The sequence below is a fragment of the Vidua macroura genome, chromosome 3 (genome assembly GCF_024509145.1).
Source record: "Vidua macroura isolate BioBank_ID:100142 chromosome 3, ASM2450914v1, whole genome shotgun sequence".
NCBI lineage: Eukaryota > Metazoa > Chordata > Aves > Passeriformes > Viduidae > Vidua > Vidua macroura.
Window position 1 is genome coordinate 86259369 of NC_071573.1, and position 27916 is coordinate 86287284.

The 27916-nt window shown below is 37.4% G+C and overlaps 1 protein-coding gene across 1 annotated transcript in view; it reads right to left on the reverse strand.

Moving 5' to 3' along the window:
- Window positions 1-27353, reverse strand: part of COL19A1 (collagen type XIX alpha 1 chain) — a 173201-nt gene extending 145848 nt beyond the window's left edge. The window contains exons 1-4 of the mRNA XM_053973303.1: window positions 27280-27353; window positions 26222-26348; window positions 17864-17938; window positions 17221-17320 (exon numbers count right to left, since the gene is read on the reverse strand). Of these exons, the coding sequence (XP_053829278.1) occupies window positions 17221-17320; window positions 17864-17938; window positions 26222-26312 (266 nt within the window). The 5' untranslated portion in view covers window positions 26313-26348; window positions 27280-27353. The remainder of the gene's footprint in view (window positions 1-17220; window positions 17321-17863; window positions 17939-26221; window positions 26349-27279) is intronic.
- Window positions 27354-27916: the final 563 nt, after the last annotated feature.

The window sequence follows — 27916 nt, forward strand, 5'->3', positions numbered from 1 at the left end:
CACACTTGACAGTCAACCCTTCTAGCTAGATGATGAAAATGAAAAGGAACAAAATAATGGGATGAAATATCCAGAAAACCAGCAGGCTATCTGCTACCATACACAATTTCCCCTATGCTCTTGCCCCTGAATGGCTTCAAGTGACTGTAAAAGAATAAAAAAGCATGCATTGAGCATTGAAGTGACTAAGGTACAGATGATTTATAATAAGATACTTCAGTGATATTTAAGTATTATTACCATGGCATCTTCTACTCTGTAAAATCAGTTAAAAATCCTCAAAAATAGGCAGAGTATGTACATGTTTTAAACAATAAATATAATGATATTTGATGAGAAAAATAAAAGACCAAAAAGAAAAATTAACATAAAACTTCATGTTGGAACATGAGAAAAGCCAAATCAAAATTTCATAGAATATTGAATTTGAAATTCAGAAGTTCTTTGAATGTTTACTATACTGTTTCATCTGATCACATCTACAAACATTTAAAACCTGAGAAAACTTATGAGGTATTATGTACAGGGTGAAAACAATAAAGGAACAACATTAAACGTTAATAAAAAATTCAAAAGCAAGTTGTTCCACAAATCCACAACCCAAAAAGTACTCCAAGACAGAGTATTTAACCTTTCCACATGGCACAGTATAAAAACAATAAGAAAAGCAGAGACAAAAAGGGTGAAGGAAGCCTACACCAAGCTCACCTCAATGTCTACATATGTACACACAGCACAGAGAATGTGAACTTAAGGTAGTAAGTCATGATGTCTACACCAAAAGCAGTAAGAGAGATGACAGGTTTTAAGCAAGTTATAATGTTACAGAAATATGGGTAGCAACTGGTAAGTGTACGAATTTATCCATAAAGACAAGACACGAGAACTTACAAATTAACACAGACAAGCAGATGAGGGTATCCTTGACATCTGATCTCTCAACCAGATGCCTTTTTGGACAACAGTGTCTGAACAAAATTACATCATCAGAGTTGGGAGAAAAAAAATCTGAGCTCTCCATGGAAAGCAAATATCCTATTCAGTGGAACAACAGTTAAGTTCTCCCATTCTTGTTTAATTTCCTTACCAAACCAGACATCCTTCCCAGATGACTACTCAAACTTTTAAGGCTATTAAAAAGGTGCTCTCTTCCTCTTCTGCACTCAAACCACTCATGACTGCTGTGGTTTGTGTTGAATCCGATGCTGTCCAAGCTTACTGTGTGTGATTGAAGCACAGGCAATGGCTTAGGCACCTCTAGGGACATGGGCAATGTTCTGGCATCTCTACATACATCTTTGAGTCACAATGGAACTTGGGTGGGAGTTACATGCCTGTCTGCTTAAGCCATGGTGCTTCTAAGCATGCCTGGAATTTATGCCCAGATGCCAGGGGAAATCAGTTGTCCAAAATTATTCATTTTAGGTGCCACTAGGGGTTGGGTGGTGCTTGAGAGTGGGTAATTTGAATTATTCTCAGACTCAGGCACCCAGAGTCTGATTAAATTACACTTTAGGTGGAATTTTGACAGTTTGATTCTCTCCCTCTGTCCATATTGTCAGCAGTATATAATAAAAAATTCAAGTTGACGAATGGAGCACTGTGTTCTCAAAGCAAAGCACACCCTTGGTGGAAACTACTGAAAACAATAGCAGGAATTGAAGCACATGAACTGAATACAGAGGTTTGAATTTACACCACCCTGGTCTGCTGGGCTGAGATGTACTGCAAATTACAGAGGCCTCAGCTGGCAAATTGAGAAGACCATCAATAGCCAGCAGGAACATTCCCAACAATACAAGGTTTTAGATTATACACAGATATGTTACAAATCCATACATTCAGGTCTTAATATTTCACTGGTTGAAACATGAGGCAGATGCAGCCAGAATGGTAACAAACACACATGTTCTTGCAACAACTGTGTGCCACTCTGTCAAAGCATATGTATACACAGAATTGCAAAGGCTTTTGCTGCATTCTCCTCTTTTTTTACTGCATCAAATGTAGCCATAATTTTTCCTAAAAACAGGTGTATACTATGACTGTACATTATGAGGTTACCAGAAGAGCAGTTACAAGAATGTTGCATGAACATTACCACTGCATTTGTGCATACCTTCCACTGTTTATAAAGATTAAGTATAGAATGTCTTCTGGTAAAATATTTTCTTTATTCATTTGTTTCCTCAAAGGTTCTGAAATGCATATACCAGCTGGAACTCCTAGTGCTAGCATACTAAAAGAAGTAATTATGAATGAATTAACTGTGTATTCACTATGCTATAAACAGTTTTAGTTCTATCTTTGTAAAGCAGCATTGAGTTACCCATATCAAATTTAGTAAGGCAATCCTTTATTTACCTTTTGTTTTTATTTTTAAAAAAAGCACTAATGGAAAAGCAGCATCTATTTTTGAATCCCATGAACTCCAATTGTTCCATATCGAATGAGAATACACTACAGCATATGATAAACTTCCGTATTTACAAGTATCAATGAAGCCTCCAGCTTGCTGTATATCTTCCAAGAAGAGAAAGATGAGCCAACTTGCATTTCCTGAGAGTGAAGTGAGAGATGTTTTGAGTTTATGGCAAGAGATATCTTTTCCAGCTGACATATACAATTACCTGGTGTATGTCACTTGTAACATGACAATGTTACAATAATTTGGTGACCAGAGCTCAAGGAGTTGGTTTAAAAAACTTTCCTGTGTTGGGTAATGATTTATTTCATACTTCATTGACAGAGACACCGAAGTGTTAACTTTCTAATGTTTGCAAAGGGTTTAAACTCAGATCTGTTATGAATAAAAAAAGTAAAGCTCAGGTGCACCAAATACAAAAGTCTCCACATTATTATTAATATTTCTACAACAAATTGGTATATTTTTGATTCTCAGTTTTTTACTTAACTTGACTGATACTACAGGAGAACAGAAATCAACTAACTAGAACAATTTAGCAATCCCTGCCTAGAAAATGTATTTCAAATTCTTTTCAAATAAAAGCTAAGAACAGCTGTCTTTTCTGTCAGAATAAGAAATAATTTCCTTCCCATCCATCTTCCTCAAATCACTTTAAGATGCACTGTATAGTTTCATGTTACATTAGGCCTCAAGTTGTTTTCATACGACACATTATATGATGCAACTGAAGGGAAACTATTCAGACAGCTTAAGAGTTATTAATTACTTAGGGAGAGCTCAACCCACTCATGAAATGTACTGCTGAAAGCAAAGCTGCAGATTATTTTAACAACGAGAAGAGGGATTTACCTAATATTTCATATACTTTGGCATGCCTCTGCTTTCATTTGCAGAACAGGTATAGGTTAGCTGACTCTTAATGTACACGTTGTTCAGGAATTTTTTGGAGAGAAAGTCAATTGTATTGATATCAAAATTTTAAAGGGCATTTGAAAAAACATTGGTTTGAAAGAGGCACAGAAATACCAAAACCATTATGTCTGTGCAAGGTACTTTTACCCTAGGGTTAACAGCAGTATTCAGTATCCTTATTTACAGGAATTACTGGTGAACTCCTGGCCCTAAAGAAGTCAAAGGTGAAGCTTCTTTTCATTTTAAAGATATCAGAATAACTGTCTGCTTTCCAAGTTTAGCCTATTTCTGTGTAGTTTAAACTTTCTGGGAAAAAAAATCAGCAGTAATAAGAACAAGACAATTAAAAGCAGTAATACATAGTAACAGATATTGGAAATACAACATTTTTCTTCTCTTTTTCCTAAGTAGAATTCTGCTGAATTTTGATGATGTTTTTAGAAATTTCTGGTCAACAAAGAATTTTGGAGTCTTATGTTGTGGAAGGCAGCTTTCAGCAATTTTGATGAAGTTACACACTTGCTGGTTTGAGCAGCATGGGGCAGAGGGATATCAGAAAGTGCTGTCCAATTCCATGATTCAGGGAAAACAGATGGAGATGAAGTGTTTTCCCCTGTGTGAAAAAACTAGAGACCCATGTTTTTGTTTCTTTGTTCCCCATCTCTCAATTTGTTTGTTCTCTGGACATCTAAGCAAAAGAAACACTCTGAACACAAGATCTGTGTTCAGTGTAAGTAGTGGCAACATCCATTTACACTGAAAATATAAAAATAACCGAGAGACAATAATTTGTTTTGAACTCCAATCATTTCTTGTTGAGAATTATGCTCTTTCTAGATATATACCTCATTCTGCTTTCCCTTTAGTACTGACATGTAGAATTTCAGACACGTGCATCCCCATCCCCAGTTTTGTAATACGTTTCTACTACTGTGATTCACTGTAGGGACTGAAACCACCCTGCACTCCTGAAAACATGGTCTTATTGTTCAGTATGGACATCCCAGAAACATTCAGTGCTTTTCCTTACTCAAAACCACACTAGTAAATTGACTGCCCCTAAAGAAAAATTCACTTAGGATCTGACATTTCTCACAAGCAGCACACACACACACACACAAAAACCAACCAACCAACCAAAAAAAACCCAAAAAAACAAACAAACAAAAAAACCCCACAGAACAAAATTTTCTAATTTTCTCTTTGGAGATTAATGGCAGAATCTAGAGAAGTGTGATGATCTGTCCTTTCCTTCAGTGGGTTTGTGATTGTCTCCAAAGATAAAGTCTCCGTTAAAAATTTAAAACTAGGATGTGCTTAAAAGAATGGCAGAGATTTAAATTGTCTTCAGCTCGTTCAAGAATTGAATCAAGATTTTTTGCCTTTAGAGACTATACAAAAATGCCACTTTTCTGTTCTAAATACCCTAAAATCAAACTGTGGATAGCAACCATCAAGAGAAGAGGATGAAAATTTAAATAGTTTAAGAGGACTTTGGATATTTCTTTCAACATCCACCCATATTTTTATTTTGACATTTTAGGAGCTGTTTTCTAACTCACATGATCCTTCTAGTTAGCTCCCAGAAATGGAACAAACACAACAGGTCTAGTTATTAGTCTGTTATTTGTCAGACTCTGAAGTCAATGAGATATTAAGTTCTTATGCTAAATATGATTATCTACAGTGGAATGAAATTATTCAGCTGATCAAGAAACCTTCTGACGATGTTAATGAAAAAAATTATGGTAACCTATGGCAGGCAACTGACAGAGAAAATTGCTCTGCACACATTTTTATATGCTTCCTACCCTGTTGTAGGAAGCAAGACCTATTGTACAGTATTAAATATTTGTATATTTAAGTGGTTGCTGTTATCTGGAAAAGTAAAGAAAATTCAAACTACAATAGACAATTTGTCCATTGGAGGCCATGAAGACAGAGGGAAAATGCACTTCATACTATGGAAAGGAGGGATGACATCAGGAATTACTTGGCTTATATATCCATATAATCTTCCCTGTAGGAGGAAGAAATCTAAGCATCCATTTGTCCTCAGACATTTGTACAGATATGTAGAGACACTAACTGATTGCACAATGGTCTCTTTAGTTTGATACAGAGGAGGGTGACTCAGCTCCAGCAGAGCTTCATGCTGAGAGACTCACACCCTTTTACTTCTCACGCTGGGGTTTTGGAAGGCACCTTGTGTGTTCCTGCATGACATCATGCTACCCAACCTAAAAACGTTGTTTCCATAGAACACTCAATTTCTTCCTGTTTAGTCTCCCCTCAACCCCATCCCAGACTTCTGGTAGCTTTTTCAATGAACCAATGGAACAAGTACTAGCGAAGTGAACTGCTGATTACACTTGGAACAGGCTCTCCCTTTCCTTCCCAGGTTCATTCTGCCAAGTCCTAGACAACCCTGGCTGATGGTAAAGGGCAAACCATCTCACAGGCCAGCATTCCTCTTAGGAAAATGCTGAGCACTCACAGTGAACCTAACAGCATGGCTGGTAGTGGAAAGGGAGAGCTAGGACTGCTGTTTGGAGTGCAGCTGCACCAAACTAAGCAGTGCTTTTTCTTGCTAACCCCAAATAATTGTCTGGATAACTAGCCTCCTCCTCTTCAGCATGCAGGACTGCCTATAAATAAACAAACTCATTCCTGGCTAAAGTTGCAAGCAGGCTGTGCTAAGATGTGCTTGAGAAAAATGGCAGAGGCAAGACCAAAGGCACTAGAGCCTACAACTCTGTTATAAATGGGTGTATCTACCTGCCTTGGCTCCAGTTGATCTCCCCAAAAAAGAAGGTGTAAGTAGTGAAGATTGAGTACCAACAGAAGAGATCTGATCTGAGTAAGAAAGGTTAATGACACCAGATAGCAGGGGCAGACCTGAAAAAGTAGCTGTCAGCTGCAAGAGTGAAGCTACAGAGAGAACATGCTTTTGCTTTAACACCCCCTACACACAGCATGACTAGCCTATGCATATTTAAGCCTGGTCTTCTGCTTACACTTAGAAGGATAATTAGATAAATAAGGTGCTTTTTTACAGTATATAGAAGCTGTGAACATTCACAAATTTTAAGTGAATCAGTAGGGAAATGATCAAAAACCTTATTTGCACCACATCAGAAGACTTACTAGCATTTTCAGAGACTGGAAATTATTTTTATTAAGTCTCAGGACTTAGACTGCATAATTAATGTCCAGTTTAAAAAAAAAAAAAACAAACAACAACAAAAAAACCAAACCAAAAGTATGTACAGCTTAGTCTACAACTCTCACATTTTCTCTAATAATGAGATTTTTTGTAAGTTACAGATTAAATGGGGTTAAAAATAAACACAGTTTAAAAATACCCACATTGCTATCTGCTGAGTCATAACTATATTTAACAAGATGGACAAAAGACCTGTGACTTGCTAACCCTGTTACTATCAGATCCAGCTGGGGAGTGTTCAGGTATTCCTTTTAAAGTGCTAGGAGAGAAACAAAAACCAAAGCTTATAAAGAGAGATGGGTCTTGCATCTGGCTCAAGACAGAGTTGTTGAGAGGATACCTCAAGCAGTGATATGGATAAGTCAATAAACATTTTATTTAGGTGAATTCTAAGCTTCATCAAAAGAAAGGAAAAACCAAACCCAACTTGAAAGAACACGGAATATGACCGGGAGCCCTTCTCAGACTGGGGAGTTGGTCTAGGTGCCTTATAACCAAGCAAGGAAGCTTGATATGGCAGGAATTCACAAACTTTCCTCAAAACAGTGAGGAAAGCTCACTGCTCCACAGCAGAAAAGCTTTGCATTGAACCAATGCATCAGCTACAGCAACTTGAGGTTAAATCATCCATGTAATTTTCATGCAAAATAACAGAAATGGAATGAATGATCATCAATTTTTTAACAGTAAGACTGAGATTAGAATTTGTACCTCTGATAAAAATTCCAAGAACACTATATTACCTACTGTACGTATCAGACTAGTAGAAAAAAAAAGTAGAAAAGTTACAACAGTAAAGAAAATATTGCTATTATCATAAATATTTTCATTAAATAAAATTGTAATATTTAAGCATGCAATGAGATTAAAAAAATATTTTGGAAATTTTAAAAAGGAAGTACTTAGTTCCCTCATTACCCCATTACAAAACCTGCATTTTGATGAATTCACTCTTACCCCATGATTTACATGGTTAACAATGGAATTACATACCAAATATTATGGGGAACTATATTCTTAAGGAAGAGAAACTATTTACAGAATAGTTTATAATACAATCATAGAACCCCAGAATGGCTGAGGTTGGAAGGAACTTCTGGAGGTCATCTGTTCTAAGCCCCCTGCTCACACAGGATCACCTAGAGTCAGCTGGGTAGGAGTACACATTTAGTTGTGTGTTAGAACAAAATCAGCATAAGCTTCTTAAAAAGATGACACTTAATTGTGATTAAAAAAGTTGGGATGCTGTAAGGAATGTATTCTTGGGCATAATATGAATTCATGTGAGTATTTCTAACTTATTTTTAGGGAGAAAAAAAGAAGTAAGGCTATGTTATAACTCTTTGATCTTTCAAGAACTCTAATTGGTTAATGAGTCATGACTTTCCTTTCCATGAAATCATATCAGCTATCTTGAATCACTAAGTGGTTTTTTTTAGTCCTCCTAACACTTTCTCAACAAACCAATCTCAAGCTTATGTAATTTCCTGGTAGCATAGCGTATCTGTCTCCACATACTAACAGTAATGCAATTATTTATCGCTTTCTAAATTTAAAAAAAATTCTCTGGAAAGAAAAATAGCCTATTAAAAAAAGAAATAATTTCAAAGTTTATGCTCCTTTTTGACTTAACAGATATCTGATGGCATTTCCTTTTCAGACCTTCAAGTTATCATATACAGCCTCACTACTAAAGTACTGCTAGAACTTCCATTTTATATTTAGTCCTTTTGTAATACATTTTCTTCCAATGCCTCTGTCCATATGATTATCTTATTAGTTATTGTCCTTATCATATATTGTTCACAGTTCACATTACAAGATAATGACATATGCTAAACATTCTAATTCTCAGCAACTTAATCTCAGAGGAGATATCAAAAAAATCAAACAAACTACTGCAATAGAAGATTCACGTCCCAACCCCCCCTGTTTCCAAATACCACTTTTACCCATAAAATGAGTGAGAATTATCTACTAATTCTGTACAAGTCACTGCTAAATGTCCATCTTGAGCAAGAGCAATAATTTCATGCTGCAATTGCACATGCTGTACTTGAAAGTGCATCTACCACGGAGTGTCCTCAGCACAAGAATTGGGCTGGAATGGCACTTCTTCCCTGCAGCCTTGGCAATCAGGTCCTGTTAGTGTATACACTCCTGGTGAATACTATTATACTTTTCGTTTCATTTCATAGATTAATTTAAACTGGCAGTCACCTAGCATTCTGAACTGCTCATGTAAGAGACAGATCCAGTAGTAGGAAAAAAAGTTGTGTACAGTCATGGCCCCTCGGTAATGTTATTTGTGTTGTCACTTCTCAGGAGTGGTCCAAAGCAAACGCCATGTGCCTTAACCAATGGATATATTTGGGATATGCATTCAAAAGTATTTGAGTAAATCAATACTGCTCAGCACAAATTATGAGCATACACAGATCTTACCAAACTCTCACAGAATCATAGACTCGCAGAATTGTTAAGGCTGGAAAAGACCTTCAAGATCATCAAGTCCAACCTAGCACCACCACTGTATCCACAATAAACCATGTTCTCAAGTGCCATATCCATATGCCTTTGTACACTTCCAGGGATAAGGGCTTGACCACATCCCTGGGCAGTCTGTTTCAATGCTTTACAAAACTTTCAGTGAAAAAAAAATTCCTAACATCTAATCTAAGCAGAACTCTCAGCAGAGTTCACAAAGGAAACTTAGTAAAAGAGGTAAATCAAAGTCTATCAAGAACTTCAAAAGTAACATTTTTAATATAGGTGTATCAATAATTAGTAGTCTAATCCCTAAAATAAAAGATACATGAATTTTTCCTATGAAAATTAGAAGCACAATGCCATATTAGGAACAATAATTAATAAGTTATTCAAAGCCTAAATTGTCGTGCCCAATCCCAGAGTATTTTTAGGATTTTTTTTTAAAATAGAATTTTGAGATACTGGAACTAGTCACACTGACTAAATCCAAAAACAACATGATCTCTTGCATGTGGTTCTGTTAATATACCAATATCTGCACATCTTGTTTGTATAGATTACAGATCGCTTCTCATGTTGAAGTTTATTAAATCATTCCAAGTTTTGAAATGAGTTTGTGGCATGACAAATATTCACTTGAGACAGGCAAGACTGCAATCAGCAAACTTTGTACACTTAGGACTGAACTCAAATTGATACCCAGACCTCTAAGTGAAAAACTCAGAGCATGGACCATACTGCCCACTTAACATCAAAGAAGTATTTTAAAAATTTTGTCAATTTATCTCCATAAACAAAAAAATACTTTATAGCATGATGATAAAAACTGCAAAGAGCTAACCACATAGAAATGCTAGAGGCCAAAAATCTTTCAGAACCAAATGAAAATAAATGAAAATCAGGGTAATGAAAAAAACACCAGACAGTTTCACTCTGAGACAGACCATGAACTATTTTTAGATATAAAACCTAAAAACTCAGAAGCAAGGTGGGGGAAGGGTATGATATCTCTACAACATGTTTAAACAAAAAGCCCCAGTATAAGCACAGATATATCAGCACAAACATATTTTTGTAGGTGCAACTTTAGTTAAGAGGAGAAATGCCTGACAGCATAGCTAAAGCAAACTAGATTACACAGTATTAAATCACAAAAGCTAGAAAACGAAAGATCTGATTTATTACAGGGTTGTTTGTTGTTTTGGTTTTTTTCCTATTGGCTGATAAATTACTTTTGAAGCATGTGGCACCATTGCTTCAGCTAGAAAAATTAGATGCATTTTATAAAGACACTTGAATCCTCTCAGCTCAATCAGCAAAACTGATAAATGATCTTTCAGTCTCTATATAGAGCATAATGGGGCTACAGTGTATCCTCAGCTGCGTGCATTATGCCCAGTACACATCACTGAATTCTGTGTGGTTGCACACAGCATGGCTGCAGATACCCACAGCTATTCTGGTTTTCCAGAAAACCTCGTCTATACCGATTTTGCAACCGCGCTTTTGTTCTAAGACTGTCAAATGCAGATCTTGTTAAACACTTAGATCTGCATCCTCCTTGTAAATCATTTTTGACAGATTTTGCTTCAAAAAAGGTGGCCAAGATAAAGCAAGAAAACACTGCAAAGATTTTAAAAATCAGCACATTTGGCAGGTAGTAAGAGGCGTGTAAACTTTTCTGAAAGTTCCCACACTCTAGAATTACTTAAGGCTCCTTCAGTTAACATACTGGTAAATTGAACAACTTTCTTCAGAATTTGTGTCCAAGTTTTTGAACAAGGATCACTGAGAAGCACCTAGGTAAATTTCTCCTACTGAATCTGGAATTCTAATAACACAACAACTTTGTCTTGCAATTGTAGTATCTATGAAAATCTATGCTTTAGATTTTGCTATCTTAAACAAGAAATCTGAAAAATAGTTTTGGCATCCATATCAGATGAAAATAGAAAGGAATTCCCTACAGGAATACATAGCAAAAGTGAAATTGCAGATGTTTTAATCAGAACACTGGGATTGTTTTCCACAGGGCAGGTTAAACCATTAAGGTTAACTCAACTCAAGGTAGAGTTTCAGGGTTTGTTTTAGCTAAAGGCAGTGCTGCTGGGGTTGGGGACAGTCTATCTTGTTCCTTCCCCACTGTAACTGCTGAGGTGACACAGCCACAGGGATCAGCTGCCAGCCTTGCTGTACAGAGAGGCTGATGCTGATGTGGAGGAAGTGAGATGAGGCTGAGAGATGGGTGCTGTGAAAGCAAGCTCCTCATTTTTCTTCCAAATAATATTTTTGGCTTTGCTTATTTGGATTTGTTTATTGCCTGCTATGAGGCACATGGGATTCCACATGAACACTGCTTGTCTCCTGCACACTCTCGTTGTGGAGCAGTGCCCTTAAAGCACACACCTCACAAAAGCCTCTTCCCTTTATTTGCAAGTGCTTTACAGAAAGAATATCATCACTAGGAAATAAAAGGAAAAGGATGAAGTCTGCTTCATCCAACAGTGTTTTACCAGTTCAGCTGGTGCGACACTGCTCCACTAAGTGCTCCACTCTCAGGGGAACACACTACAGATCAAAGAATTCTAATTTGTTACAGTCAGTAGCTTGATTAAAAAGATTTTCTAACTCTCTGTTCCCTCACAGTGTGCTTTTAATCTAAGTGCTATACATTTTTAAATGTACTCTTCCTCTCTGCCACCTCTGTCTTCACCTTTGTTTTCCCAATTCTTTCTGCATAGTAAATTACATGTTAAATTGTAGGATGATCTAAACTCAATATGGACATCAAAATCCATTAATACTTGAATGTTGAATTTTATAAAAATTGCCATATTTCTTGTAAATTTTTAGGTAGAAACAAGCCCCAAAATGCAGAAAGACATTGACAGGTAATTATTCTTTAAAAGAAGCATTGGTCTGTCATTTTACATAGTAAGAAGCCCCATTTTTCTCTTTAGTTGTGAAATTAAATAATTGGTATTTATGAGGTGGGTACAACACCAATTTGTTCTTTCAACAATAATCACTGTCTTTTCCTTCTTTTTAATTTATAAAATAGATTAAGTGTTGAAGTTTCTGGAAATAAACACAAAATACACTATTTCAGGATAAAAGAAAGGTTGAATCACTACAGCTTCTGATCCACTACTTTAAAAGACCTGAAGAAACATCAGAATTTGTACTACATTCAGGCTCCCACACTCAGAAAGCAAATTCCAAAGGCAAGGCCTTTTTCTTGCAAATACCCTGCAACCAAAATACCAGACATTTCAGTCTTAGCATTGTTGGCTCCAACTGCTCAAATGGCCTCAAATAAACACGTGCTATAGTAAAGGAGAGGTGTTTTCTTGCATAAACATCTAATATTTTAACAGACTGAAGGCTAGCAGGATTTTGTGTGAGCTGGTTTGAATAATTGTAACTACTGCCTCAAAACTGGGATAATACCTCTGCCATTTTCAGTCACACTTTAAAAGTCTTCAATGAATTGTTTTGGAAACCAGTGATTATCACATGTATTTATTCTATACCATTTATAAGAAATAGGTATAAAACTTCCTAAAATGCTTTTCAAGAAGACTGTTGAAACTATTTCTGCTGCTCAAAACAAATGCCATGTACAAAAACAATAAAAAGTCATGCCCATGAGGACCTTCATGGAGAACTGAAGTTTATGAAAGGAAGCCAGTATTTTTTAGTTTGGTGAAGAGAGTGGTCCCAGCAGATACAGACAGCAAAGCAAATGGTTGCAAAATCACGTAGAGATAGGTGATTTGGGAAAGAAAATTGCTAGCTATGAAAAGGCTTCTAACAGTGAGCACAGAAACCGCCTCACCTGATGCCAGCAGTGCTCTAGGAAAAAGGAATTCCCGCCACATTTTTTTTTGCAATTAGAAAGGTTAGCACTAAAAACGAACAGAAAACCCCACATTATTCATCACCAATTTCTGTTCTTCACAGAAAGAATCCTCCTGCCTGGAATTTACTGAGGCAAGTGGGAATAGTATTTCTTCCTCCAGTAACTAGACATCCCAAGGAGGTGAAACACTTTCTCTGAAATATGGCCTGAGCCACAGCTCTTCTGGCAGCAGTGAGTAACAACTTTGCTGGTGGAGTTTGTAGTCCAAATACAGTAAAAATCCAAGCTCTTTCGTAGTATCTTACCACGAAAGGGGAAGAATTCCTAAAAGAGTCGTGAGAGTAATCCCAACTGCTGTAACTCAGATCATTTAGCAGCCAGCTATGATAATCTCCTCAGTAAATTAATATGGTTTGTCAAGCCAAACAAACTACAAAATAAGAAAGCTGTGACTGTGCCATGAAGATTTGCTGATCATGAACATCCATTTCAAAAACATTCTGAAACTCAGCCGAAACCAGCTTATTATCTCCTTTATTGGTGCTTTCAGAAGAGGAAAAAACTGACCCACCCCAGAAAAGTGCGAATGAGGAACAACTGATGTCTGATGCATCTTTAAAGAAAGACAGTGAAATTAATTTATCATAGGGCTATTTACTCTAAGGCAACTGAAGAACAAATATTAGCCTAAAAGGCTTCACACCCAGAAGTACTGAATACTGCTGGCAGGTTTAAAGGAATGCTACCAGCACAGAGCCCTGCTCTCCTTTGTCAAGCTCTGTGCCACTCTGGAATACACTACATGGGCAGTACATGTTGAAGTCTGGAGAAGAAATATGACTCTATAAGGTATTTGTTGAGATAAAACCAAACCATTGTATAGTTACTCTTATTCTACGATTCTGTGAAAAGCTCTGTTACACTGCTTTACTCAGGAATAACTTCTGTTAAAGTTCACAAAGAACTTCAATAAGCAATTCACAGTTTTAATAAAGAAAGTATTACTGGCATTACATTAATATTTTACAGTCATTTACATAAAGCATAAGAGCTATCCATCTGCTATCACAAGACAAAATATATACAGAACTGCATCACAAAAAGAGATAAAGACCTACAGCTGAAGTCCAACATAAATAAACATAATCAATTTCCCAAGCTGACAGTGCATTGTAAATTATTTACAACATATAAATAGGTGAAACACTACTCCAGGTCCATTGAAAAAAAACCAAAATGGCATCAGAGAAGAAAAATGGCACAGCATAGCTTTCTATTACCCACACTACAACTGAATGAATGAAATGCAAGAGGAGATGTGCCAAGTGACTTGATACTTGCTAGTCAGCTTAATCAGATACTCTCAATTTCCTGCAGGATGGATAACAAACACTGTTCTGCTGCTTACTGCACACCACGTCTACTGAAATATTTTCTGAGGTAGAATGATCCCTAAAGCCATCTAATAACACGAGGAGTCTGGAACCACACAATGCAACATAATGTAAGAGAAGTAGGTTTAAATAAAAATAATTAATTAAAATATATTGTACATGGGTAACTGAGATAGTAAATTATAAGGTTATGAGGACAGATACCCAAGTTTCTGACTATCCTTTATTGTAACCCTACCATGTAAAAACCCAAAACCTGACTTCGTGCTCCTCACTGCCATCTGCCCTTATTTTAAAAAGACATCCTAAAGCTTCAGAAGAGTTTAAAAAGCAACATACTTAAAACAAAATTTTAAAACTCTATTTGTCCTAAGTGTTCTCTTAATATCAGAAAGCCATTTTATATTCAACAAATTGAAATAATTAAGAATAGAATTCATCTTTTAATGACATGCATTTGTGTGAAGAAAGGTTAATAAAGGATGAGCAAGATTATTGCCATGAATAACAAGGATTTAATTTTAGAAATTTTGCAGTGCTTGAATGTTATTGAAAATACTTTTAACCCTTTTATTGTTCAGGAAGATATATGTATGAGGTACTACTTACTTGCACAGCAAGCTGACTGACAATCTTATCTTGTTCCTTATTATCATCAATAACATGATATTAATTTTCTGCCTAACTTTATTCATATATTAGCACTGATATGCATTTTATTAATCATCATCTCAGTTGCTTCATCCAGCTAATTTTTTCATCCATTAGAGATGCATATTTCTAGGGAAAACTAGAAAGATTTTCTCTTTAGCTTTTTCTTTAATGAGGACGCACAGAAGAAAATAACAGGGACACTGAGCAATGTGAGAACCAAGAGACCATGAAAGCCAAGCCACCTCCTTTCCAGGTTTACTCCTAACTGAAACTCTTTAGCCCCTGCCCAATGAGGAAAAACTAGCTAGCCAATTTTCTCTCCTTCCAAAAAGCTGATGAGATAAAAATAAAATAAAATAAAATAAAATAAAAAAAAAAAAAAAAAAAAAAAAAAAAAGCAAGCGCCAAGCAAAACTGCTGTGACTTTCCTGGCAATAACTGATAGTTAGGGCTTTGTTAGCTCGCAGCTATCAGCCATGGTGTGAATTCCCCATTTTCATTGCCTTCATTAATAAACTGTTTTCAAAAGAAGAAAAAAAAAAGGCATTAGTATTCAGGCCTACTAAATAAAGCCAAGAAAAAAGCTTTATGTTTTTCAACCTCAACATGACCTCTCAAACCACTTCTGAAACCACTCAGAAATTCTTAGAAATCAGTACTTTAAATCAAGAATTTTCCTTCAAAGTAATATGAATTTTAAATAATTAACTCTTTTGCATTTTCTAGCTCCTCTCTGCTCCATTTTTGGCACTGATTTTCTCACTGTTTCAAAATAAAGTGAGTTCACAAGATACGTTTCTTAGCACTACTTAACTTCTTACTCTTAAAGGAAAATTGCTCCACATTTTTTGTTATTGCCTTGATTTTCTACCTTTCTATAGTCTCATGTTTCCCTCAAATTCCCATAAATTGGAAAAAAAGCTTGTAAAAAAGGGAAAATTATTCTTTTTTTTTTGAGGAAAGTTTTCTTACTAAAAATGTCTCAAAATATTTTTAGTAAAGACATTTATGGGTGGTACCTACTATCTCCTGTTACTCTTCTAAAGACAATCTGGATAATACTGGAAAGGTCTAATAAAAGAAGAGCACTCTTTGCGTCAAGTAATTTTGTCCAGTCAATTTTCCTTCAATAGCTACCATCCACCCAATGTATTTAAAAAAAAAAATAGTGATTAGTTTAACTTTGCAGAATTACACAAGCATAAAATCTTGCACTTACAGTATCTAATATATCAGAAAAACTTAGAGAACTTAAATGCTCTAAATTGCTAGATAAATTCTTTCCATAGTCACACTCCTCCCACAAAGATCACTTTGTTTTGTGTCTGGGCGCCTCCAACTCTTCTCTTCTTCCTTCCCCCTGGCCTCATGCTACTCACAGTCCCTCTGTGCTATGCCCAGGATCCAAGCAAAGGGGAAGTCCAAGGACCAGGTGTGGTTTTTTACTAGGCAAGCTGGAGCCAGACCTCTTGCAACAGAAAATACCCAACCTGAAGACATGGGAATACAGTTGCTTCCCCCGTCATCACAGGAACACGCTGTACAGAAACCACAGTCCCATGACTCAGAGCACATCTCAACCAAGGAGCTCTGAGATGATCCTCTCTCTCCACTGAGCTCAGGGAACTTGAAACTACATTCCTAACTGCTTCTTGACATTTCCTTGTCCCTATGCAAACTGAAGTCCATCCAATCCAATTGTGCCTTATTCTCTTTCACTGTCCTTTTGATTTTTTATGCAGTCTCTGCTTTTCATCCCATCCTGTGCCAGAATAGGATTTTGCCTCCTTTCTCCTCTACACTGAGTGCCCACTATTGTGTTGCTGCTCAAAGGGAAAATGTGAATACCAGGAAAATAAAAAAATAGCATTCAAGGAAATGATGATACTCTCTCTTTTTAATCTTGCCAGCAGTAGTGAGAGAGAGGACAGACAACTTCACTGGGGGGAGATTAATATAATACTTCCTGTCATACCATGAAAGTTATATGTTTCCTTTGGTTTATAAATATTAATGTATTAACAGTAGAATTTTCAGTATTAGAATCATGATTTGAGAAAGTGCAATTCACAATTAACTTACCATCTAGGTACTCTCAGATTCCAGAAGGAAAGTACACCAAAATCAAAATGCTTCCCACAGGAAAAAAACTGAAAAAGGCATTCTTTGGATACATGTTCAGTGATTCAGTTAATTAGTAGCATTGAGTCTGAGCTCTATCTTTTAAAAGCTAAGCATCAAAGTAGTATCTTACCTTGTATCTCTAATGAGAGGTGCACTTCCCAGTTTAAAGCAGATCTTTTCCCCACCACAAGATGTTTGCCTTAAAGAAAAGCTTTCTGCCAGATCAAACCCTGTAAAATAGAACACAATACGATACAATTATAATGGAATTTAAAACCGTAAGTAAATAATCATTTTTAGCACACTTGAATACAAGCATATTGGCATTTCTAGAATATAGACTGACAAGCTATTTTGAAAAGTAGAACTTGAAGTCAGAGAAGCTTTCAATATTCATTTTATTAGAACTATTCATGCAAAATTCACATGGTAGATGACTTTAAAACCTGAAAAATGAATTTGCTTTTATCATCTGAATTGATAAGAAAGCAGGATGACTGGGAAAAAAACAGAAATTAGAATGGGAAAAAGTTAGAATGGGAAAAAATGGAAATTAGTGTGGCTGCCAAACTTGAACCAATACTTTCAAGGAAAAACTTGTTCTGATTTTAATGCCACCTTCCTGGGAGCAGCAGCAGCAGCTTTTGGTGCTTGGGGATGGCATTCTGTCCTAACCTTTCAATTTTAAAGCCAGCTTCAGACAGACTATAATTACATGCAGTAATCATTACCAGCTAATTAATACAGATATCCATATTAGCTTGGTCATTTACCTGATACACCACGACTGTCTCTGTTGATTTGTTTGAGATGACGGGCAACTGTTTTCATTAAAGGACACACAGCACCTTCAAGAGAACACAGTTTAGTATCTATGGTAAAATGTTATCAAACTAACAGGAACTGAACAAACTATCATGGCAGTTATGGTAATATTGACAGGAATGTTTCTTTTTGTTGCTTTAGGATATGAAAAGTAGTAATAAACCAAATTACAAAATCTAAACAAGAGCAGATTTTATACTACACTTCCAACAATATAAGCAAATAGAATTTATATCACATTTTAATTCAGCTGTTTGTGGTTAAAGTTCATATAAACTTTATATGAAATATAGCCAGAAGAAAACCATTGAATTCTTACCATGTTGTTTCCATTTACAACACTCTATAAAGCAGTAATATCTGTTCCAAATTCTTTTTGTATTTCTCACTGTATTACTAGAAAATATTTTTCCCCATTCATGAATATGAAACAATATTGTATTTGGGGGAAAAAAGCACAAAAATTAAGTAGGAGAGTAAGTTTGGACCAAAGTATTTTGGTAAGCAAACAGAATGTTCTAAAATTTGGAACATGGTAAACTGAGGTTAAATCTAACTGAACCCTTAGATAAGACACTGTATTATTAATATGCAATACTAATTATTATTACTTCTTATTTACATTAAGTCCTTTATGCTCTTTTTTTAATAGATATACAGGAATGCCCACTTTTAAGAAGGAAATACAGGAAAATGTCACTTTTGTGCAGGGGTCAGAAATAAGGCCTGCTATTTAACAAGTTTTGCAAATAGCCCTGCTAAATTCTAAAAAAAAACAACTAGCACATTAAAGATGACAAGTTATGATATTTGGCCTGTCAACTTATCAAGCACAGAGCTTTGTGAGCTGATGCAACTGAAAAAATATCCAAAGTGTTTCTGAAGCTGCTGAACAGTGGAGGTCAAGGCACTTTCCAAACCATTAGTTCAATGAAGAAAGTAAGAAATGTCCTACCATTAACCTGGAAATCATCTATATTTGAATGTTTCATGAGAGCATCGAGACCAAACATTGTTATTAAAAATAGCTATATTTGTAACCTTAAAGCATGTGAAATTTGTCATTCATTCTGTAGTTATGTAGAAAGCATATTATCCTTCAAAACTCTTAAATGTTATTAAATATATTTTAGTATTTGATCTGGACTAAGAATGGTTAATTGGAAATAACTAGTAAAAGTGAAACTATATCATCTAATACAAACATAAAAACACCTCCTGGTGTCAACTATTTCAAGAATAGACCAGGCTAAACACTTTTTTTTTTGTAAGATTCATTAATTTTCATGTGCTTTGCATGTAAAATTACAGTTACAACTAACAATTGACTACTACAAGTAACATCACAGATAAATTTATTTACTTCTAAGGCTCTAAGAGAACATTTTTTTTCTTTCCCTTATATAGATCCATCAATACATGGATATGCATGTTTTTCCCTGTACAGATAGAGTTTCATGATAAATGAGATTGCATATATATGCATGATAAACTCTGTAAATTCCTGTTGCCCAGAAAAGACGCTGAACTGTAAAGAATATTCATGTTGAAAACTCTGAAGTGAAATCTTTCATCATTCTTGGTTAGCAGGAAGTTTTATACAGTGAGAAAAGCATTTGCTGGAATTACACAGTAACATAGCAATTTCAATACACCAGTTGATATATACACACATGGGACAGAAACAGGCTCACCTTAGGTGCCCTTTAGTTTACAAACCTCAGCCTTCAATCAAATACAGTTTATAGAATTCTATACACAGCCACTCTAAACCAATGAATGTTGTTAGGGTACATTTACATAACTATAGCTCTAAGAAATAACCTGGCGTAAAGGAAGCCATTTATGGCTGAAGTCACAAAAGAATGTCAGACATACATGGACAGATGTTTTTTCTTAAATCTACATGTTTCCTAAGGGGCTTTTTAAAAAATATTCAATAAATTTCAAGGCAGATGCTCTTTTTGGTTAAATTCTTGATAATACTTAGAAGACCAGACAAAGAGTATTTATTGATTTTACCCTAAACTGATGTAAGCTTTAGAGAACCTGGGACACAACTGTGCTTTTTTTTTTCAGCATTAACTTACATGAGCAGTGAAAGACTAGAAAGTTCGAGTCCATTCCCCACAGCCACTTTCTTCCAAGTCTAAATAAAGACTCAAGCCTTAATTTTTGTGTTATCCAGATGATAGCAATGATTCCTCACATGCCACAGACTGGACCTATTTTTATCAGTGGCATAACAGTCACAGCATAGACAGGCCATTTAAGTGTTAGTTATTTATTTGTATTCCACATCCTCAGAAGAACTGAAAGAGTTATGGTGAATCTTCTACTGCATGCTGCTGATGCACTCCTTTAGTTCAGTGCTATTCCTTTTCTCAGAGAGCTGAGGGAAAACTCTCATATAACAAGACCAAACTCTCTCCATACCAGGACTGACAACTTTCATTACGACAGAGTGATGAAAATTCTTTCTGCAGTTAAAGCTTGTATAGTTAACCTCTTCCATGATTTTTAGACTGCTAGCGGATCCTTAAATTTTCTTTAGCCTGAGACAAAACAGGCAATATGCCCATTCAACATGTGAGCAGCTGAACGGCAAGGTCTACATGAAGATATTCAGGAAAGAAAAAGAAAAGATAAACCCTTACTGCTAATCCAGTGGGAAACCGTGAACTTATCTGGCCTGTTAAAATACATTACTATAAAATTCATTAAATAGTAAGAAGAATAAGCTTGATAGATTGCTCTGCACATGATAAAACTGCATCTGTGTGGACTGAACTAACAAATTCATATTAAACCAGTGATATCATAGGTCAAGTTAACTAATCTTTAAATCAATGAGTCTACCTATACAAAAAAAATTAGCCTTGGTCTTTATAAATCAAGGGGTTCTAGCTATGAGCTTATTAATATAAAATCAATCCAACAATCTTGAAAATATTAATTTATTCAGACCAAGCAGGTACATCACAGATCATTGTCTTCACTCTCACTACTATGATTAGTAAGAATTTTTAGTTTGTTTCCTAATAGCATAATGAAAAAAAAGAGAAAAAAAAAGGCATTGCATCTAAACATATCTGTTGCAACATGCACGTTCCAAATTCCTGGAATGATCAGGACACCTGTTGAAGCACACTGCAACTTCCATCTAGGCACTGTGCTCAGCTTTCCATTCCATGCAAATGAGGACAGAAGAGACTGTGGTGTGTGCTTCAGTCTCCCTCTTACTTTTGTGCACTTCCTGAGTGGGAACTGTAACTTCCAATGGGCAGTCTTGCCTTCTGCAGATTAGTGTAACCTGTAATGGCTAGATTCACTTCACAAGTACCCATGTGCTACTTTATAATTAAACTTCACATTCAGGTGAAGTTTTTAGCTGCCGTCTACCACCACTGACATGCACATTGCAAAGACACTAAAATTTCCATCAGTAACCATGACCAGCCCAATGAATACGGTCAAACAGCAAAGCCCAACCTAATGTATACCCATATCCTTTGTTGACTCAAGCGCTTCAGGCAGAAACGCATATTACCCAAGATTTTTCTCATACTCTTACTGGATCAGGCTTCATAAACACACAGACATAGGCAACTTCTTCAGAGCTAGCCACACACTTGCAAATATCAGCAATGATATCCAGTGAGTCCACCTCAAACATATTCCTAATGAAGGTAAGCAGATCCAGCTGGCTTGCTTTCAAGGTCAAGAATTCAGATTTCTTACATATCTGTAGCCTCAAGTATATAGGCACCAGGAAATAAAATGTCATTTTTTTGTATTCTGCTATTTTACTCTGTAAAGAAGATTATATTACATTACAATGTATATGTTAATTAAGACAAGGGTGGGAAGAATGAAGGGAACATGACATAGTAAAGAAGTCAACTTCAAGTCTGATGACTATTTAGACGGTTATGAAGTAATGTCTGCATTGGCAGGCAGAAATAAGAAATACAAGCAACACAGCTCAAGGATTGGGATACTCATGCTAGGCCCCTGGAGAGCTACATTCTCCCATGACGAAGAGTAAGTAGTGACAAGCAGAACTTCATATTACATGGGACAACCAGCAACACTTCACCAAGGGCACGTCTTGCATGACTAACTCAGTGGCCTTGTGAGCCACTGAGTGGCTGTGGAGTGACTGCATCAGTGGACAAGGGAAGAGCTACGGATGTCATCCAGATTTCTGCAAGGCCTTTGACATGGTCCCCACAATATCTCTGAATTGTAGAGACTGGGATTTGATGTGTGGACTGCTTGGAGAATGACCAATTGGTTGGACAGTCACATCCAGAGGGGAGTGGTTAACTCCTCAATGTCCAGATAGAAATCAATGGCAAGTGGTGTCCCATTTGGGATCAGTGTTATTTAATTAATTAATGACATAGATGAAGGGATTGAGTGCACCCTCAGCACATTTGCAGATGACACTAAGCTGAGTGGTGCAGTTGACATACCTGAAGGACAGGATGTCATCCACCTCATGAGATGCTGTACCTGGATCAGGGCAATGCTCAGTATCAAAACAGGCTGGGAAGGAATTGAGAGCAGCCCTGACAAGAAGTCTTTGAGAATACTGATGGATAAAAAGTTGGAGATCAGCCGACAATGTATGTTCACATCCCAGAAAGTCGGTCATATCCTGGGCTACATCTAAAGAAGCTTGGCTAGCAGATCAAGAGAAGCGATTCTGCCCATCAGCTTTCATGAAAAACCCCCCACCCTGACTACTGCATCCAACTCCAGGGCCCCAACACAAGAAAGATGTGGACCTGCTGGAATAGGTGCAAAGGAAGGCCACAAAAACAATCAGAGAACTGGGGCATCTCTCCTGAGAATTAGGGTTTTCAGCCCAAAGAAGAGAAGGCTCCCAGAGGAGCTTACTCCAGCCTTCTAGCCAGTGGGCCTGTAAGAAAAATGGGTACAGACCTTTTATCAGGACCTGTTGTGACAGGACAAGGGGTAATGGTTTTAAATAAAAGAAGTTAGATTTACACTAGACTTTACAATAATGGCGGTGAAACACTGGAATAGGTTGCCCAGAGAGGTGGTAGATGACCCATCCCTGGAAACATTCAAGGCCAGGTCAGATGGGAATATCAGGAATATGAAGACATTGTATATGAGAGACACTGTAGGGTCATTATATTGATTTGGAGAAGTATCTAGCTGCACTAAAAGATTAAAACCAAAAAGCTGAACTGATTTGCATACTTGAAATCACCCACTGAATTTGGGCTAAATCTAAAATCATGATCCATAGCCAATACTTTTCACAACACATTCTAAAATCATGGTCCATAGCGAATACTTTTCACAACGCATTCCATGTCAAAAGACAAGGAAAATTCACCATGCCTGATAGTCCCAGCACTTTGTTTATACTACATTTTTCATGGATTAGCAAGTGGCTTTAAAAAGCTCGAATTGTAAAAGAAAGTTGAAAAAGAAGCAATGATCTGGGAATGAGACAGAACAGTAATATTTTTAATATAAAGCTGTCAGGAATGATCAAATTAGAACGTCATGTGTCACTGTAGAAAGAGCTAACGTCCACACTCAAACACCAAATATTCCCAATAATAATAAGTTGACAACATGAAGAAAGTATGCTTGCAGTCAGATCAAAAATATGCCTGTGGAAAACTCCTGAACTCCCTCCCCTCAGATTTGCTATACTCCATCATGAGAAGTGAGTGCTTCCTTCTAATGAACTCTAAGCATATCAAACATGAGAACTGAAAGAAATCCTCTATGTGAATCTAATGCTTACTGGCACCCTCAGAGCCTAAGGAGGACTGCTCCAAGAAGATCCAGCATACCCTCTCAGCCTCTGACTCTTCTGTCAATACTGGTATTTATTTACTACAATATTGGCCCAATGAAAAAGTATATTCAGCATGCCTGCTCAGAAAGCTCTCCCTTACATATGCACACAAGTCAATCCTTCCCCTAAAACACTTCTTTCTCTCACCACCCTCAAATTAATTCTAGTCTACACTTTTCTATGTATTTGAAGCCATTCCTTTAGATTCAAGTAGGTGAGAAATTTCAAGATGTAATATAATGATCTCAGATCCTACCTAAATATGCTTTGCTGGAAAAGCTTCCATATTAGCCCAGAGAAATAAATGCTATGCATATGTTGTCGAAGGAAGAAAACCAGAAAGATCATCTAGGCAGATATTGAAGGACAGATGTTGATTGAAACAGACCTTGTACATGGGAGGGAACAAAGGCCCCAGAAAGAACAACTGAATGCAAGATAGGAAAAAAAACAAAAAAAACAAAACCTTTAGATATTACTCTCTCCATGAAGAAAGTAGATTTCAAATTTGTAACAGATTCACCTGCATACAAATTCTAAAACTGGAACAAGACAACTTTGCCACACAGAGGGCTTGGTTCAGCTGAACAGAGCAGAGCAACAAAATGTTGGCTGAAAGATCTGTACCACTTTTACCACTGCTCCGCTCCCGAGTCCGTTCTTTCCCAACTCCTGCTTTCTAGTCTCTAACTCTAGTCTATAGCATTTCTTTTTACAACGGTAACCATCCCTACAAACTCTAGTAGAGTCTCTTTTCTCTTATCAACTGGAGTTGATCTCTGAGCTTAACTCACACACGTGCTGTTGGCAGAGCTGCTCAAGCCGGCAGCTAGCAGCTTGAGCTAGCTCAAGCCATCTGCCTGTACCTCCACAAACTGAAGAAGACTCTTTCAAGTGCACACCCTCAGTTATCCACAGGAGAGGTTCAACCTCTCCTTTTCTTCCTAGCAGTTCAATTGGACCCATATTTGATCTATTTGTGGCAATCAGGCTAAGGAAAACTGCAACTTCACCCTTGGCTGCTTAGTTACAAACTTCTAAGAGAATGTAATACACAGTTCAGACTGTTTATTCACAGTTCAGTGTATCTGCCACATCTTCTGTGGCTGGCCCAACTGTTACTAAGGCATCGTTTCATTAGGAAAAAAAAAAATAAAAGAAAAGAGACAGTGCTTCCTGAATTTTGTTTTAACATTTTTCAATCTATATTGCTAGGGAACCTTCTGTACTCGCACCATTTTAGCACTTTAAAAACTTCCCTTCTGCAACCCACTACCTAGCAATGACAAAATCAAACCTATTTTTCTTCTTTCAGACAGAATGATTTCACAGCTATGATGTAGGCTTGCTCTCTCAGCGGGGTTAAGAATAATTCATCAGCAGAGCACTTAGCCTCACTGCCCTAAAAATATAAGGGGAAAAGACTTTGACTTAAATTCTGGCTCTTCACAATGCATTATTATTACCTCAGAGCCCACACATTACACTTATTATTTATTCATTATTACTGTTTATATTTTCCAGGGGTAGTAAAAGGATTATTTTCCTAGTCATAGACTTGTAAATTTCTTGGGCCTGAATTACAAATGAGTTCTTGAGATTCAAAGTTGTTGTGTGTGTGTAGTTTCTATTATCTTTAATAAGATTTCTGGAAAGGAACAACATTACTAAGAGTTAATTTTATTTTTGAGAAAAAAAACCAATTCAATTTAAATAGCATTTAAATAACATGCTCTCCTTGCTAATAGTTGTAGGAAAATTATAATAAGTTGAAGTACTTGCTGAGAAATTCTAGAAAACTGATGTTCCATATTTGACAAGCACATATGATGTGTCTTTAAGACAGAATTTACCACATTCTGGAGAGTTAATGAAGAGTTTAAGTGAGAACACTAGATAACATGTGGAAAGTAAAAGAAAGAGGAAAACAGAGAAATATTAGAAAATTTTCAGAAGAGAGGTAACAGCTTTTAAGTTAAACAATATCTTCCTATTTCTTTCCCCCATCTTCTTAGGAAAAAGGGCTTTTTTTACTCTGTGTGAAACATATGACCCAATTTAGGGATTAAGTATAGGTGCGGTTAACATGAGCATTAGATTGTTTAGGTTAACGTGATAACTGCTCTGCTCTAATGAAGCCACATGATTTTGTTCACAAAAGTTTTGCAAACTCTGATTTATAATCTTGTTTTGTATGGTAGGAAAAGAAAAGTACAAAACAAAACTCCTAGGAACTACAATTACCTCCAAACATGAATCTTCCATGCACAGGAAGCAGAAAGGCTACTCTGGAGCTGCTTCAAATTTAGTTCATTTCAGAAAAGAGATTTAAAACAACCTTGTATAATTTTATCTGATCATATTGTTTATTTTCTATGTGCTCTTGTTATTTGCTAAAAAAATTTCAGTACTGAGATTTACACCTTTGGTCTGTGATGGGCATGAAAAATGGAAGTACCTGTCTGGTCACTGACAGCCACAGAAGTAGAAACAGGAAGGAGGAAGACTGCCATACAAAGCCAAACTATGCAGGATCCAATGTACTTCATCTCCCCCTGGACACATGTGAACAAACAGCTATAAATCTGAAACAAAAAATAAGCATATTCAGAACAATCTTGTATTATTCTTCTCACTGCACCTTGTCAGAATACTACAAACAAGAACTTCTTAACTGTGAAGAGGAAATTGCTAGTCACATATAATTTATCAATTTAAAGTGCTACAAAAAAGACTTATGCCAGTTTGGAAATAAATGATAAATATACTCCTTTTTAGTTCTTTATTAATATATTCAGAAGTAACACCTTAGAAATACTAACTTGGAGATATTTATTGTAAAGGCATTGAATGTTCATTTCATTAGTAATTACTAATTTTCTTTTATACTTCTCCCGAAATTATTTTTCAATATATTAGCTAAACTGTTTGGTGTAACAACACTTACAATGACTGCTGAAGTAGTCCTCAAATGGAACAAAGGCAACATGCAATTGTTTGAGTTTAACCACAAAGGAAACCAAAATGCGATGTTTCTCCACCTTGCAAAGTGCCTAGAGCAGCTTATATTGAATTTCTAGGTTAAATCTCACAGAAGTACAGGCTTCAACAACACAAACTGGTACTGTCATTAGAAGACAAAAGCTTCTTTCCAAGCCAACTGCGATGTATAAACACACATTAATTTAATGAAACACAGAAAATGTCTAATATTTTTCTAGTCACATCTTCTGTAAGAAAAGGAAATCACATACAATTTTTATAATTATTTTCGCAAGGCACCTTATTCATCATCTAAACTATTCTGTCACGTACTGAAGCAACTACATTATGATTAACTTTTCTAGCCTTCCCACCAGCAGCAAAGCGAATACACGTTCAAACAAATTATCATTTAATTTTCTGCACCTGCTTTACAAGCAGGCATCGGGAATTCAGTAGAGCTGCTGCTCCGGAGCTCTGCTTTTGTGAAGGGCTCTGATCACCAATACCGCCCTCCCTTCGCTGCCACCGCACCTCCAGGCTTGGGTCCTCTCCCGCCGGCTGCTCCAGGAGGCTCCGCTCCCTCGCACAACCGGCGCACCGGAGCCTACGGGGCGCCCGTGGAGCGACCCGAGCCCTCGGCAGCACGGACTCTAACCCGCCGCTGCCGGCAGCCTCGTTTCCCGTGGATCGAGCCGCGTTTGCCGGAGGGAGGGTTCAACACTCCGGGCGGGAAGGCAAGCGGGCAGCTCTCCGGCGCGGCTGGGCTGGCGCCCGGGCAGCGCCCCCGCCCCGCTGCCGGAGCCGCTCTCCAGCTCCCGGCTCCGCGCCTCGCCCCCAGCCCCCGCCCCGGGCTCCCTCCGCCGTGCCCGCCCCGTCTCTCCGGCCCCTGCCTGCGGCGCCGGGAGCCGGGGGAGCACGGTGAGCAAGCGAGGGGTAGGCGCCCGCCGCCGCTTCCTCCGCAGCCCCGGGGCGGAGCGGGGCCAGGAGCCCGCCCGGGCCGGCGGCGCCTGCGAGCGGGGCAGCCCCGGTGCCGCGGGGCGCTGCGGCGGCACCTGCGCCGGGCCAGCAGGTGAGGGGCCGCCGCGGGCCGGGGGCGGCGATCGGCCCCATCGGGCCGGGACTCGGCCCGCGGCATCCCCGAGCTCTGCCCGAGAGCCGCGGCCGGCGC